Source organism: Meriones unguiculatus, chromosome 5 (assembly GCF_030254825.1).
Source record: "Meriones unguiculatus strain TT.TT164.6M chromosome 5, Bangor_MerUng_6.1, whole genome shotgun sequence".
In the NCBI taxonomy this organism is placed as follows: domain Eukaryota; kingdom Metazoa; phylum Chordata; class Mammalia; order Rodentia; family Muridae; genus Meriones; species Meriones unguiculatus.
In genome coordinates this window covers 2890255-2907439 of record NC_083353.1, presented here as the reverse complement: position 1 = coordinate 2907439, position 17185 = coordinate 2890255, and the positions used below count along the sequence as shown (strand labels likewise).

General features: G+C 46.3%; 1 protein-coding gene across 1 annotated transcript in view; it reads left to right on the top strand.

Annotated features, from left to right (window-relative positions):
- The first annotated feature begins 2426 nt into the window (after positions 1 to 2426).
- Positions 2427 to 17185, top strand: part of Tacr1 (tachykinin receptor 1) — a 161310-nt gene continuing 146551 nt past the window's right edge. The window contains exon 1 of the mRNA XM_021655628.2: positions 2427 to 4273. Coding sequence (XP_021511303.1) covers positions 3885 to 4273 — 389 coding nt within the window. The 5' untranslated portion in view covers positions 2427 to 3884. The remainder of the gene's footprint in view (positions 4274 to 17185) is intronic.

Here is a 17185-nt window from a genome sequence, read left to right as displayed (position 1 = left end):
CCAGGGCACATGAGTAGAGAGGCATGGAAGAGAATATTCAAACAGCCAAAAGCTCTGGTATCTGGGAAAATGTTTGTTTTTAAAGTACTGTTATAACCACCAAAACAGGCATTTAAAAAACTGAAACAGCCTTTCAGACCTAGTACTGGGGGCTGGAGAGGTGGCTCGGGGGTTAAGCAAGCACACTGCCCTTGAAGAATACCCAAGTTCAGTCCCCAGTAGGGCACCCCAGAGGGCTCACAAACACCCGTGACTCCACCTCCAGAGGATCTGGTCCCCTGTTCTGGCCTCTGCAGGCATCGTTACTCATATGCACATACCCACCAATACATACATACATCGTATCAGATCTACATATGCATAAACATCAGGCTCTATAAAGATGAACATAAGTATTTTGCCCTAATTGTGTGACTATCACCAGTGTTACGCATTGCCCGGAAATTCCAGTTAGAATTGATCACAAAGAAAAGAATCTGGGGATATTGCTCGATGCTGGAGCGCTTGCCTAACTCATGGGAGAGCCTGGGTTCAAGCTCTTGAACTGCAGATAGGCAGGAAGGAAAGACAAGTGGAATAATGAAAGGAAACATCATAGCCTTGGGCTTTGGAGACCTAAGTAATAAATGTTTATTATAGCCTTGTCTTTGATAAGGTTTGATTTTAAATGTGCATGTGGGTGGGGCACAGAAGAGGGCACTGGCTCCCTGAAGCGGGAGTTAGAGTTGTGAGTTCTCTGGGGTGTGCTGGGAACTGAACCCTGGTCCTTTGCAAGGTCAGAACCCAGTCTCAACCTCCAAGTCATCCTGCAGATCTATAGCAGAGTCCTCAGTGGCAAAAACTCGAAGTGGAATCTCATGAAGAGAAAAATGAATTTGTAAGCTAGACTGCGCCTAGAGCATAAAAATAAGACTTAGCCATTGGAAAGAATGGGTTAAAGTCACGCTGGCTGGCTTGGGAGTGTTTAGACAAGGTTTCAGGTGAGGAAAAGAGCACACAGAGCACACTGGAAACCTTCTGTTTGCATTTACCAGCATGGGTGTTATGGGTTTGTGTTTCTGTCTGTCTACAGAAAGCCTGGACAAATAAGCAAGGATTTAGACTGCTTTGTTAACAGAATTTACTTTGGGGTGTGTGATTGTCTTGTGTGCCAAGGAAGAACAGTGAAATGGGAACAAAAGGAATCAGAGAATAAATCAGCTCAGGGGGAAATTGCACTGTCAGGGGTGCAGTCCAAGTGTGCCGTGGTGCAGTCACCCCGGGTGGAGAAGCTGTTACTTAGAAGGAAGCCCCGGAGAACGCCCCTGCCTGTTCACAGCGTGCTGGCGCCTCTGCGTTTCTGGATGAGGCTTCTTGTTGTTGATGTTCCACTAATTGTGAGCTCAAAGTGAGTATGCTCGGCTTTTCCTGGGAGAGACGGTAACAGGAGCAGTAGTGAGCGCTCCTGGGTTAAACTGTCAGTTCCACCCAAGCGAGCCTCAGCAAGCAAGCTCAGGGAGAGGACCTTAGGTCTCACTGACGTTTACCAAGTGTCATGGGTCAGTTTACAAAGCCTCTGAAACATTCTTTTGTTTACCTCAGCCTCTTCAGAGTCCTAGTTCACCCTTCAGGCTTCTCCCTGCATTTCCCGCCTTGGGCGAGGCTGCCTCTCTCTTCTGTGTGGCCTGAAATCATGCCTACTTTGTATAATCATTGCTTCTCTCTGCACTAGACTGTGAGGGCTTGCTTTCTCCACCCACCTCTGCTCCTCTCCCCTCATTCTTCTCCCTTCTGTATCCCCAGCTCAGCAGTGAGAGACCTGAGGTGGGGAACACAAGCCCTTCCACCGCCTCTCCTCTCTCAATCCCAAACTCAGTACTGTTCTCTGAAAGGCATCCTAGCAGTTTGCCCTGGGGAACTGAGGGTTTTTAGCGAGCCTGGGAGGCACCTGGAAATAGGAAACTCGGCCCCTTTAAGCGCAGAAATCTCAACCTCAAACAAAACCAGAGTTTAGTAGCTCCTTCCCTCCTGTCGCCGAGGAACTGATATTAGCCCTGCTGAAGCCTGAGCAATAAACTACACAACCTCAAAACACCTCTTTTGCGACACAGTGCCTGGGCTTGCTAGAGCAGTGCGTAAAAGCACCTCTCCCTGGTGGCAGGAGGGACGCAACCCAGAGCAAGGGACCGGCGCTTCCCACCCCTGCAAGCCTCACACAGATCCCGGAAGGATGGAATGACGGCGGTGGAGAGGGCCCGCTGAGGGGCAGCCGGGATCCCCTGGAAACTCGCCAAGGGCGGTCTGCCAGGAGCACGCTCCGAGCTCTCCCCATCTCGGCGCCGTCAAAGGGCTGATGCTGCGGGGAAGGCTCGCCTTCTGCTGGCTCTCCAACCACCAGCTTAGCTTGAAACGGCTCTGGATGCCAGGCAGGATGGGGAGGACAGACAGGCAGAAACTTGCCTTTCAGTTCGGGTGCAGAACTGGAAAGGAGGACCTGGTGGAAGCCGGACAGGCGCAGAGAAAGGCTGCCAGGTTGGATGCGAGCAAGTCCGCAAAGAGTGCTGGCCAAGAGCCTAGGATTGTCAGTCCCGGTGACAGACTAACAGCTTTGCAGAGAGCCTCGCAAAATCCCCAGTGTCTGCAGCTGAGAGGGTAGAGCACAGGCTAGATGCTCCCAGAGAGGGACCAATTCACCAAGGTCAAGGGGGAAGGTACCCCGAAAGCTTGGACCCCATCATTGCTTTGGAGGCTGGGGAGCGAGGGAGGGGCATCAGTCCGCCAGGGAACACAACTTGGTGTCTGGAGGGTGTCCTGAACACAAGGAAAGTTGTCTTCCGGACTTCTGAGGCAGAGTGTGGTCACCTGGCACTTCTTGGTAGCAACTGGGGCTCGGCGGTACCCTGCCCCCACACTCGCCGAACTCCCACAGAGACAGCGTCTCTGTAGAGGTTGTTTCCGGGCGCCTCCGCTGAGCCTCAGAGAGTTAGCTGTCCTCCACTTGAGCTGTTTCCAAAATCCTTCCTTTCTGCCAGCATCCCTGGGAGAGCCGTGATTGCAGCTGAGGACCCTATTTGGGTCCTTTCCTCCCAGGCCACCTTGTCGCCCCCTCGCGGAGTGCTGGGTTCCTCGGGCCTGCAGAACGCCCACAGCAGGTCACGAGCAGCAGAAGGCGTGGTGGCTGCGGTCGTGGAGCGACACAGCTGCCAACAGCTGGCGCAGCTGCTGTGCTGCGCTCTGGGACCAACCAGTACGCAGTCCAGGTACAGCCCCTTCTCAGTGACGTCTCTGCAGCGGGTTATAAAAGCCTAGAGCGCAGCCTGCCAAGGTTCTGCTCACTCCTGAGCCCAGAAAGACCCCCACCAAGACCGAGAATTTGCCGGCAGCAGCAGAGCAGAAGGCTTGGAGCGAAGCAAAGAAGAGGGGAACTCACCAGCTGGATGCGGACCCCAGGATCCGCCCGGAAGACCAGAACTTTTGCAAGCCGTCCTCCTTCCCCTTCAAGCCCCCCGGGCAGCCGCCAGCGCTGCCTTTCCCGCCGCACGCATCTCAGTGGGAGTTGCTGGCGGCAGCAGGTGCAGAAAGGCGGGGTTGTCTAGCCATCTGCAACTGTGTGGAGCGCAACTGCTTCTCCGCAAACAGGAGCCTCGCTGGGGAGTGGAGGAATTTAGAGCGACCGGGCCGGGAAAGGAGCAGACACAGGAGAAACATTGCTCCTGTAAGTAAGCCTGCTGCTTGCAGGGACTGAGTTCTGCCCAGGAAACTTCCCACCTCCTGTGTGGCAGGACCTCCGTGAGCCTCGCCTCAGGCATCTGCAACAAGGTCCTGCAGCAAAGAGGGGTGCCTGCAGGGGGTGGGGGTGGGTACACACCTGCGTAGAAGCCAGAGCTTTGCTGCCTTGTCCCAAAATGGATAACGTCCTCCCTGGGGACTCGGACCTCTTCCCCAACATCTCCACCAACAGTTCCGAGTCCAACCAATTCGTACAGCCTGCCTGGCAAATTGTCCTTTGGGCAGCTGCCTACACGGTCATCGTGGTGACCTCCGTGGTGGGCAACGTGGTGGTGATGTGGATCATTTTGGCCCACAAGAGAATGAGGACAGTGACCAATTACTTCCTGGTGAACCTGGCCTTCGCTGAGGCCTCCATGGCCGCATTCAACACGGTGGTGAACTTCACCTACGCCGTCCACAACGAGTGGTACTACGGCCTCTTCTACTGCAAGTTCCACAACTTCTTCCCCATTGCTGCTGTCTTCGCCAGCATCTACTCCATGACAGCAGTGGCCTTCGACAGGTGAGTCTGTGAAATCAAGAGAGTGCCCTGAGCATTGGGACCTTGCTAAGGAGGAGTGACCCAGAGTGTGACAGAACTAGACAGTGCGTCTGTTACCTTGGCTCTGACTGGCTGCCTGCTGGGACCCTTGGATCTTAGGAACAAGCCTCTCTTTCTCATCCATTCTTCACTAGCCTCAATTCAATATTTCTGTTTCCTTCACTTAGCTTCCCTTTCTGCATCCGGCCACTGATCTCTGGGTCTCTTTACTCCTGTCTTACTCTTCCCCATGCATTCTTTCTCTCCTTTGACCTTAGTGCCTGAATGGAAGGTATCAAGGGCTTGGCCAAGAGCCTTTGGGAACCCTTCTAGATCTGTTACTCTTGTTTGCACTCTATTATGGCTTTGAGGTTTTTTGTTTTGTTCTCTCTCTCTCTCTCTCTCTCTCTCTCTCTCTCTCTCGCTCCGTATGTTTGATATTGTGGCGTTTCTGTTCCATACATGCATTCTTTTTTTAATTTTTTATTTAACTTTTATTAATTACACTTTATTCACTTTATATCCTCCCATAAGCCCCTCCCTCCCCCTTCTTCATGCCTGCCCCTCCCCAAGTCCACTGATAGGGGAGGTCCCCCCTCCTTCCTTCTGATCTTAGTCTATCAGTTCTCATCAGAATTGGCTGCATTGTCATCTTCTGTGGCCTGGTAAGGCTGCTCCCCCCTTAGGGGGAGGTGATCAAAGAGCAGGCGCAAACTCCTCTGGGTTTTTTTTTTTTTCCACCCTTTTCTGAAGATTCAAGAACTTTCCATTCCCACTTCAACTCTCTACTGTTACATGAGAGTGAAAACTGATTGACCGCAATCTTGAAACACTTCACATTCTCAGCATCTTGGTACTGCTAGGAGCCTCCTACTCAGGATGGAGACCAGGGTCCTTTCCAGGGCTTTCCAGGCAGGGGTCCAGGAAGCTTGCCCAGGGGGATTCTAAATTTCTTTTCTACAAAAGGTCAATGTTTTTAGCCTGTGTATCCACAGAGAAATGTGGTTGTTAGAAATAATTGAGACCTAGTCTCCTCCAACCCTCAGATTAGAGTTTCAGAAGCTGATTGGAAATGCAAAGGCTGGCTCTTTCAAACACAGAGGCCGGCTGGCGTTCTGGAATGAAAGGCTCTTCAGGTGTCATGAGGGGTAATTGGTGACTAGAACACAGATTTATTAGCATTGACTTTTTCCTAGTGTCCTAGGTCTTTCGTGCATGGTTTCCATAGACAGGGCTACCCGTGCTTACTGATGAAAAAGTGTGTTGAGCAGCTGCCATGCGGACTTTAAAGTGGGTTGTTTTGACATTATTGTTGAGCTTAATGAATGTGAGAAGCCTAAGGGAAGTACTGTGGAAAGCATCAAGGGAAAATATCCCAAATTACAGCCACCTTTCATATAAAGGCCATATATAATTTGTAGTTAGGTGTCTGTGGGAGTGAATGCTTTTAAAACAAAAACAAAGCAACAACAACAACAGGCCTCTCTTCCCATCTTGACAGTGGCACACAGCTGCTGTCTGTAAGTTCCTCCGTGATGTGTCTTAGGCAAAACCTGTTGTGTGGATCTATTTGTACTTTAAATGCAGGATGTAAGCCAGTTCTTCGAGCTGCTAGCGAGAGGAGCTGTGTTACAAGCTTATCATTTAGACTGTGCCAGGACCTCTGATACCGATTTCACTGCAAACGAGGTGTGCCTGTGAACATTTCTGTGTTGACATGATCTTTAACTCATGGAAGATTCCTTAAAAAAAAATCACCCCCAGCATGACGTGCACAAGATAGATTAGTGAAAGGTGGCATTTCTGTTCTGTGCATGCATGCTTTCTCATATTTGCATGAATTAGAGCTGAGGTGTTTTTTTTGGGGGGGGGGAGAGGTCCTGCAGCAGGGCCTTGCCTCAGCTTCAGGAAGACCTTCCAGTCTGTGTGAGCCTAAGTGCAAGGCAGCTAATGGAACACCTGAAAACGCCCTCTCCCCGTGACCCGCACAGGGACCTGCTCCAGGACCCCACTTTTCCTAGGGAACTTAGAAGATTAAAATCAGAGATGGGGTCCTCACCCTGGATTGTTGCAGGGAGCCAGATTTCAGCGCCACTCTTGCTTGTCTTTATAAATTATGACAGGACCTAAATGCAGTGGGAAAACTGGCCAATGGCTCTGAGGGTCTCAGATGCCAGAACGCAGGAAAGGCCAGGCATGCGTTCTCTGCAGGTGTGGCTCAGCCGTGCTAACAGGAGCATGCTCCAGGTTCCGCTTCAAAGTGGAATTAGGGGCAGGGACACATGCCCCAAGGACATGGTCCTGTTCTTGCCCAGCCTCACAGCACTCTGGGAACTCATCCCCCACCCACGGGTGCCTATTGTACTCAGGCCCATTCGCTCTCCCCTAAGAAGCTGTAGAAAGGGCTAGTAAGCTGTCTCTGACAGAATGATTACTCCTTCCTCCAACATGCAGTTACAAGAAGTGCTTACAAGAAATGATAAATATTTTTATGTCCTTTGAATTATTAACAGACAACTTCTGAACCAAATCTTTAAAAATACAGCATGATTTTTTTCTGGCTATAAAGTTAAACCTTATTTATTGCAGAAGATTTTGGAAGTATGAAGAGTATAGACACACACACACACACACACAAAATCAAACTGTTACTATCCCATCCTAAAATAACATCCATTAACAGTTGAAATTCTCTTTTATGAATATTAAATATTGTATGGAGGTCACTTTCTGTGTGTCTGTAGCTTACGTTTTCCATTGATATTAATAAGAAACATTAACAACTTGCCATTTTTTAGGCAGAGGGTTCTAATTAAGTTTCGTGGGCCACATACAAAAAGAAAACACGAGAGTAGAAGGGAACAGAGAAGAGGCCTCAGAGAGGAAGGGAGGCGAAAAGGAAAGACGGGGTAAAAATTACTAATATTCTCTATATAAACATAGAAAGCTACCAAACAATAACATATAATCTTAATGACTTCATGTCATCTCATTGTATAAATGTGTTATTACCTAACCCCTCCCCACTGTTGTGTAGGTAAGCAATTCTAGATGTTTTTGTCATTTGTAATGCTCTTGTGGACATTTCCATATCATAATTTTATCTTACATTTCTTAAGCTGGGAGAGCATTCCAGAAGTACAATTACTGGATCAAATGAACCATCTGATAAAGAGCTATTTCTCTTTATTTTAAATGATTATGAATTCTGGGCAGAGCACAGAGTGCATTGTTGTATCTGCTCATCTGAATCTCCCAGCACAGAACAGGAGGTTTGATAGCTCATCCGCCTGCTTATTGATTAGATCAATGAACTGAAAGTAAAACATCCCTAGAAGAACATTTGGAAAGAGACATAAAATTGTAAAGAAAATATAAATAATAAAGATCTCGTTCATGATAGTTAAAAATCCTGCTAAAACCCTGCCATGCTGGCTTAAGTTACTCTTCTGTCTATGCTCTACACCTCCACTTACATTAAAAGGTAAATTTTAGATAACCAAAACTGTCAACAGGTGAGTTTTTGGTTCTTAAGGTTGTCTTTTCCAAGGCTTCTGATTGTTACTGTTGCTGTTTGGCATTGTATCATGGGTACATTCCATGTCATAAAATATTGCAAAAAAAAAGATAGGCATGTAGCTGCACAGGAGAACATGTATGTAGCATACAGAGTCATGGGTTCAATCCCTAGAACCAAAAAGAAAAAAAAAAGGAACACTTAGTAGATATGGTATACTGTATGACAAAATCATTTCCCACTATCATGGTAACTTTGAAAATTAGCGTTCTAGACATAAACCTGTTTACACTTACTTATTGTATGTACAGGCATGGGTGCATGCCATGGCACATGTATGGAGGTCAGAGGACGACCTGCAGGAGTCTGGCTCTCTCCTTCAGTCACATGGGTCCCAGACATAAAACTCAGTTAGACTTGGCAGCACCTCCACCAGCCAAGCAGGCCCCTAGACAGAAATCTCTAAGAGTCTCTCTCTTTCTTTCCTGAGGAGAAATTACTTGAAGTAAGGTGGTTTGGTTAAACTACCTATCTAAAATTTGCCAAGCTTCTTTTTAGAACCAAAATATAAAAAGAAAAATAAAACTTCAATTGCAGATTGCTGCATTAATTTAATGTTTTCTGCAGTCATTCTGTAAATGGAGGTGGATGTGGAAGGAGGGCCTCTCCTCCTGGAGAAATACCATTTTTAGAAAGATTTATTTTATTTTACTTTCTGTGTGTGGATATTTTGCCTGTATGCTTGTATATCACGTGAGTACCTGGTAGCTACGGGGCTCAGAAGAGGGCCATGAATCCCCTGGAACTGGAGTTATAGATTCTTGTGGAGACTCTGGGAACTTAACCCAGATCCTCTCTATAAGAGCAATAAGTGCTCTTAACCTCTGGGCCCTCCCTCCAGTACAAAATTTCTATTTTATGAAGGCAGTGCTTAGGTTTCTGAGCAAACAAAGGTAAATGAGTTCAGTTCTTTCTCCAGTTAAGCTTCAACAAGCCTAAGGAATTCTGCCTGTGTCACAATTCAGATTTAAGCATTCTTGTTAGCTATAAATGGTACAAGTGTGTGTGTGTGTGTGTGTGTGATGTTTCCTGGCTTTCCAAAATGAGCGATGTTGAGAGGCGGTACCTCAGTTTACAGGCTTATGATGATGAGGACTTTATCAGGGGAATGTAAAGAGGAGGAAGGTGGATCCCAGAGCCTCAGCCAAACTGGGAAGCAGCCAGAGACCCAGGCCACAAGATGCTATGAGCAGCAGTGGCTCCTCTTCCTAGAAGAGGCAAGTGTCGTTTCAGTGAGACAAGAGGTGAGCATCGGTTGCTGTTCAGACTAGTTCTGGACTGTTGCATTTTGAGTAAAACCAAAAATAGTGTTGCCTCAATAGGGGTCAAAGGTGGAGACAAAAGAAAAAGAGTGAATGAGCTCTCTGGGCAAGTAGAAGGAAAATCTAGAGAACATGCACAATAACAAAGTCTCTGCCCCCTGACCCCTGACTCCTGACCCCTGACATCCATCCCACTATGAGCCAGCCACACCCACCTTCCAGGTCTCTAGTAGACCTTCAGTCTACCCATTAATCTCGTCTTACTGGCTAGATCCAGGTGCTGTTGTCCATGTCAAGGCAGGCCTTCAATCAATTGTCCCCCTACCCAGAGCCACGACTCAGATGCCAGGATCTCTTGCACTGACTGAGATGGACCAGGAGACCCCTTGACCAGGCACCCACCACCATGGCCCAGTCTTTTCAAATCAGGAGCCTGTAATGTCAGTGTGGGCATGAGTCAAATCTGAGTCTACATTAAGGCACTGAGGCCTCAGGACTTTTTCTTAAAATGCTCAGTGCCCACCTTCTTTCTGGAGCTGTCCCATTACACGCTGTCACAAGTTCTCCCAGCTTCTGGGATTCTCCAGGGTCACGATGGTCAAAGATGTTACTGAGTACTCTATGGTGTTGGTTGATTGCTTCCTATCTGGCAGAAATGTAGGCCACACTGGAAAATAGAGAGCTTTTCTCAATGTGAACGCGCATAGTAGAAACATAAGAAATATGTTGCCATTGTTCTATTGGTTTAGAAAATGTTAAGACGAGAATTGCAAAGAAGAAAGTTCTTCAGACTTAGATGTTTTGAGGGATGGTGTTGCTGAAGTGAAAATACCATAGCACTCAGGGGAAGATGATGCTTCTTAAGTCAGGAATTTTTGTCTTCTGTTGAAGAATTTGTTCTCTGCATTGGGCAAGTAAGATTGACTTAGAGACAACCGCAGTGTAAGATGCTGGGCAATGTAGCTCATGAAGATTGTATGGGTAAATTCTACAAGCAGTGATGATGATAAGGAAGGCTGCAGAAGGTGGCCACAGCCTCCCAGAAAGGTGTTACTAATGTATATATTATATATTTATAAAGGTGTTATTCTAGATTTAAAAAAAAGCATTGGGCTCAAATGTATCTGTGGGAGGATGACAGATAAAATGAATGAATAAATTTATGTTCTCATTTAAATGTGGGGTGATGGAATAGAAGAGTCAGTAGGAAGACAATGATTCCGGTCTATCTGATGTGAAGACACATTGATTAGTTGTGAGGGCCTGATAATCAAGTTGTGAGATGGGTCAGAAAACGAGTCAGGGATCAAAACAGAGACTGAGGAGTTTTCTACATACAGAGGTGATGGCCATCTGGTTGAGTCAGATTAGAAAATGCCTCTTCTGCTTGGATATGCGTTTCCTGCAAAAGGCGTGAGAGTTGCAGGGATGCCCTACTAGGCACAAGGAGGAGAAAGAAGCAGATGAAGAGGTAAAAGTGACGAAGATTAAGAAAATCGATTAGAGTCAAGGACATCGAGAACACTGGGCTTCAAAGTTAGCAAGCACTGGTGACCTGCAAAGAGACAGCATCCACAGACCATGGATGGGGGTGGCACCATGGGGAATGGATGCGTGCCTCCTCCGTTACCCACTCATCATCAAGCATCTGCTCTGAGCCAGATGTTGAAGCACTAAGCCAGCTTTTGCCCTCAGATGTTGAGGCACTATGACCTTGATGTCTTTGCCCATGTTTACTCAGTCTTCAGGGATCAACAGAGATGTAAATATAGAATGCAGTGTTGACCGATGCCACAGTAGAGAAAGGGGAGTTGAAACCAAAGTAAAGGACTCCCTTGGAAATGTGGGAAAGGTTTACTGAAGAGGGGAAGAGGGCTGCGGAGGAGTGGGCTGCCGAGAGAAGGATGTGTAGCTTTGTATTCTAATTAAGTTCAAAGATGCTGGATTGGAAATGCTCATAATGATTTGATATTTGTTACTTGGAAAGTAGGCATATTTCATGTCTATAAAATTGATAATGATGTCTTGTTTCTGATGCTTTCCAGTTCATGTCTCATCCAACCCTCATGCTGCAAGTAGGATTCTTTGCCTATCTTGCCATAAAAAAATTAGACACAAAAATCTTTTATCATTGTCCGTTAACTCCCCACTCTCTCAGAGCCTGAAGACGTGGACATCGCTTCTGTGTGCCTGTTCATGTGCCACACATGACTGCTCATGACGGCCTTTTAATGATAACCTGCACCCTAAAGCAGGGAAGGTAAGGCCTCTTCCAACACCAAAGAGGAAGTCAGATGCCCCTTCACAATTTTCTACCTCCAAACAAGTTCAACCTCATATCCTTTCAAATAGGAGCAGTGCCAGAACTTCAAATACAGCTTAACTGTTTCTTCTGTTTGTCTCATTGGTTCAGGTTGATTATAAACCCTTTCCTTGTGTGGAACTAAAATCTCCCTCTCTTTTAGGGTAGTTTCTCCTGGTCTAACGTCTCTTCCCTATGTCAGCCCTTACAGTATGTATATGCCTCTAGGCCTTCCTCAGCCTTCGTTCATTCGTGATTTTCATCTTTCTGTCTTCATTATTCTTATTTGCTGATGGGATCCTTAGAAGAAGGTGACTGGGGTGAAGCATCCCTCTTACAGCATGGCCCTGTCTAATAGCATGTGCTGGAGGGCTCCCATCCTTAGCTCAGAACACTTGAGAAGTAGTAGAAGTAGTAGAAGCCGGTCCTTACCTGCTGGTGTAAATGCAATGTTGTTCCTGATTCCCACAGCCTTTCTCCAATAGCACGGTCTATGATGTGCTAGTTTCTGGCACTCCTTCCTTCCCACTAGGCTGCAAGCTCCATGCAAACAAGGCTGCTCTATCTGCTTCCTGTTCCCAGCACCTACACAGTGCCTGGCACAGATAGCAATGCATTAAACTGTGTTCATTAAGGCCAGTTGACTGTGCCTCCCTCCCACACACTAGTAGATCTGAAAACCAAGCTCAATGTATGAGACAACTCCTAAACCATGTGAAATGTTCTTTGTTGAAACAAGAGAAAAGCGATGCTAAGTCCCTGCTGTCTAGAGCGGTCTGGCGACACAGAACACTTCCCCAAGGGTTCTCTATCCTTCTAGAACATGTACAAGTCCTAGTTTACAGCCATCTTTTCCTCACGCCACTTGGAAATCCCCAAGGGATCCTCAGCCATTCTTTGATGACCTCAACACATACCTTTACCCCAAGAGAACACCTGTTAGTTGGAAGATGTATTGGTCATTGTCACCACACCTCTCTACGCATGCTGGGAATGCATAGGCAATTATCTTCCCTAGCCTATTAGCAAATCTGTGGGTTTTTTCTACAACTCCACTTTTCTCATCATTTGTGAGTCGATACCTACAGAAACCTACCCTCCAGCCCTCTAAGACCTGCCCACAACAGCTAAGTGCCTATAGTCCCGGGCTGCTGATGTGGCTCTGTGCTATGCTCAGTGGGAGTGTCTACCTAACCGCACTCAGACACAGGAAAATTCCAGCACAGAGTGGCCAGGGAAACTATGAGATGGGAGACTAACTGACTGACCTTCTCATTGCCCCACAAGAAAGGCTTCAGTTGTATTTCAGAGGGAGGGAACAGCAGGAGAGCCTCTGGAGGAGGGACCCCAGAGAATGAAGAGGGATTTCAACTGTGGTCTTAAGGTCTCAGTCTTAACATGAGTTCACTGTAGCACATGAATTGCTTTAAAAATTGTATGTATGGTGGGGGCTGGCTTAGTTGGTAAAGTGATTGCCTTGCTAGCATCAGGGCCTGGTTTGATTCTCAGAACCCACATTAAACACACACACACACACACACACACACACACACACAGCTGTGGTCAGTATGAAAGAGCTCAGGCAATGGGTTCCAGTATTGGTTCTACCACGCTCCAGCTGTGCAAACAACACTTGATTCAGCTGAACTTTCATGTCCAATAAAATAGATTCAATAAATCTAACCCTGGGCTGGAGAGATTAACCAGTTAAAAGCGCTCGCTGCTCTTCCAGAAGACCAGAGCTCAGTTCCCAATAACCATGTCTAGTGGCTCACAATAGCCCGTAATTTCAGCTTCAGGAAATCCGACACCCTCTTATGGCCTCCATGGGCATGGCACTCGTGTGTACAAACCCATACACAGGTGTGAACATACACAGAAATAACTAAATAATAAAAATAAATCTTAAAAAGACCTAACCTCATGGGGTATTGTCACAAAGAGAGAGTAAACGTTACAAAAATGTCTCAGATCATTGACACCCAGTAAGACCCCATTAGTGATAATTAGCATCATGATCTCTAATAAACCCTGACTTATCCTGTATCCATTAGACATCCTCACTTCTGTCTCAGCCTCGTCTCAGTTTCTTCCACATCAGGCATAATAACACCAAGGTGAAGCATCTTTTCTCTATGAGATTACATGTAAGATGGTCTTGATTGAGCCACCCATATCTGGCTAAATGCTTTTCATCACCACTGCCACCCGTGGAGACGCACACACTCCGATCCTCTGGAAGGCCATCATTTACATAATTGCCGCTCCTGCTGCAGAGAAACTAAAAGCTTTCTCCCATACGATGCATTAACCGAGCATGCCCAACCTTTGGGCACTGTAAAATGGCATTGTCCTCTGCCACGTTTATGTTTAAGAACCACCAAATTGAGGGGTTTTTTTAAGCCATAAGGTTTAAAGTATGTTAACAATCTTGGGTTGGGCTGTGGTCTCACGAAGCCTGGGGGCTGCAGGTTGAACACGCCTTCTCCCAGTCCTCAGGGTCCCCAGCAGCCGTGTCTCAGGGAGAACGCACTCTCTTCCTTGCATGCACACTTGCCATCAACGTCTAAGTCATCAAAACTAGTGTTCGCCTGGCACTTAGCACGTTCTGGAAACCAGGAAATGGCCCGGACGCAGTTCCTGTGTGAGCGTCAAGCATCCCTTTCTCTTGACCTTTGACAGTGAGCTCTCCACGAGAGGCAGGCCCCACCTCTAAGCGTCTCAACACCACTGCCAAACTCATCAAGGAATTTTACATATTTTCGATTACTCACGGCCCTTTCAAATTTAGCAAATCAAAATGCAGTCTTTAAAATCTAAGCACCACTTATAAACTCTACTAATTAAGTTCTTCCTAAACATTCCAAACTATAATCACAAATTTAATACATCTGGCTTTTCTTAAAACCACCAGTTCCCTAATAGGAGAACTTATATGCAGTTGGAACAAAATTTGTCTTGGAAATTAGCACAGGTCCTAAAAGCTGAATACCTCCATACTCCCCAAGACAGCATTCTCTTCAAGCACTCCAACTGTCCAGGAACTAATCCTACAAATTTAGTGAGCATTTATCTAAATATCAAATACAAAATGCAGTCACTAATTCTCCTGAACATGACAATTAAAAATTACAAATCTAATAAAATGCTCCACTGTGTCAGGTTCCTATTTCTACAAATTCAAAGAAGCTTGAACACAGAGCAACCTACAGACACCATAAAACTCACTTCCCTACACACCCTGCTTACAAAACATTGCTCTTTCTTTGCTGTTTCCTTTGTGTGTTTCTCTGTGAGCATGTGCACCTGTAGACACTAGATGTGTCTTATTAAGTTGTTGCCTGCTTTACCTTTTTTTTGAGGCAGGGCATCTCCTTGAACCTGGAGCTCATCAAAAGCAGCTAGGTTGGCTTGCCAATGAACTCCAGAGATCCGCTCCTCCTGGGCTGAGATTTCACATGCACCGCCATGCCTAGTTTTGTATGTGGGCATCTTAACTCCGGTCATTACATTTGCCAAGCAGGCCCTTTACCAACCGAAGCACCTCCACGTCCCTCTGTCTCATTTATCTAATGCCTTCCCAACTTCCCAAGTTCTCCAAGCAGCAGTGGCAAGATCATTCTCTGCAGGAGGTCCTGAGGTCCTGAAATCAGGGGTTGAGTCAGAGGTGAGCCTCTGAGGGTTCTTCACGGGGGTCGTCCCCGAAGGTGTACCCCAGATCTGAGCCCCTCTGGCAGCAGAGATCTGCCTACCCAGTGCCCATGAAGTCTTCCCACACTTTCCTACTAGGATTATTTTGAATTCTGTAAAAACAATGTCCTCGATTCCCTTGGCTTCCTTCAAGTTTAACTGTTTCCCAGTTTTGACCTAGCATCTTACCGTCTAACTTAGAAGAATGGGACCATGTGAAGCCTCACTCCAACCACTTCTAGTTCCTCTCCTTCCCTCACTCCTTCTCTTATTTTACCTTTTGGGGATCAATACTTCTCTGTTGTCAGTAAAGTCACATTACACACAGAAGAGGGTTTTGTGCTGGCTCCCAAATCTGGGGTTCCAAGTCGAGGGACTGCGTCTGCTGATAAGCTTCTTGCCAGCAGAGGCCAGAAGAAGTGCAAGGTGGATCATGGCCAGAAGTGATAGAATAATATGTGTGTGTGTGTGTGTGTGTGTGTGTGTGTGTGTGTGTGTGTGTGTGAAGGATATATATGTGTATATACATACATACATACATGCACAATATATGTATACATATATGCATATATACATATATGTGTAAAGGGGATTTATTAGAGTAGTTTACAGGCTGTGGGTCCAATTAGCACAACAATCACTATCAACAAATGTAAAGTCCAAAAATCTAGAAGTTGTTCAGTCCATGAGGCTGGATGTCTTATCTGGTCTTCAGTATACACAGAAATCCTGAAGAAGGAGGTTCTAATGCCAATGAAGGAATGGACTTGCCAGCAAGAGCAAAGGCAAGCTTCCTTCTTCTATGACCTTAAGATAGATAAATATGGGCCAGCAAAGGGTGTGGCCCATACTTAAGGTGGATCTTTCAACCTCAAAAGACGAAGATTTTAGTGTGATTTTTCCCACTTCAAATGATTTAATTACAAGAAATTCCCATATAAGTATATCCAGCCATTCCAGTTTTAGTTAATTCCAGATGCAGTCAGGTTGAAAAACAGGAATAACCATCACACATACACACACCTTTCTCTTCCTTCCCTCGCTCCTTATCTTATCTTACCTTGTGGGGATCAATGTGTGTGTGTGTGTGTGTGTGTGTGTGTGTAATTTCAACCAGAGTTGAACTTTAGGAGTTATGGTATACCCCTCCAAAAATAATCTCAGACAGGGTTGTGTACTTGTAATCCCAGAACTGAGGAGGCAGAGTCAGGCAGATCCCTGGGGCTCACTAGCCAGTCATGGTAGGCTACTTGGCCAACTCCAGGCAAATGAGAGAGCCTGTCCCAAATATCAAGGTGGATGGCATCTGAGGAAGAAGAGCCCAGGTTGTCCCCTATCGTCCTGGCACACACACCTACACCGTACGCTTGCGTGAACACGTAAACCCACTTGAACAGACATACACGCCTCAGCAGCATCACCACAAACACAGGTGCCTCTGACGTAGAAGCACAGCAGCACGCTTTCCTCTTGAGAAAAGCCTTCAATGACAGATTTCCTTTCTGGAACCTGGAAACTACTAGATCACGTGGCATTCTTTCATCAGATCAACAAGTTGAAGATTTCCTATAACTCTAGGAATGCTGGGATCCCTCCTCTTTCCCTTTTTCTCACTACCTTAGATTTTAGACAAATTGTGTGTGTGTGTGTGTGTGTGTGTGTGTGTGCGCACGCGTGTGCATGTGTGGTGTTCAAACCCAGTGCCTGTGTGTCCTCCTTTGCCACCCATAGCTCCATGAGCTAATGCAGGAGGCTACGTAATGGTCAGGGCAGCCTCCCCTTTGCTGTTTATCACACACTCTAACCAAGACACTATCCTTTAAAAGCCCAATACACACATTAGTAGAGTCTGAGGAGACTGCAAGCGCAAACACCCACCTTGTATGATCTATTAATTATAGTATATATAACAGAATGAATATGTTCATGTATGTACATACATGTTGCATGTTTCATTATATTTTCTCAATATATATTGAACATATATACATAAACATAATTGCATTGAGCTGGTGGCGTGTGTTTGTAATCTCAGCACTGGGGAGAGAGAGAGACAGAGGGAT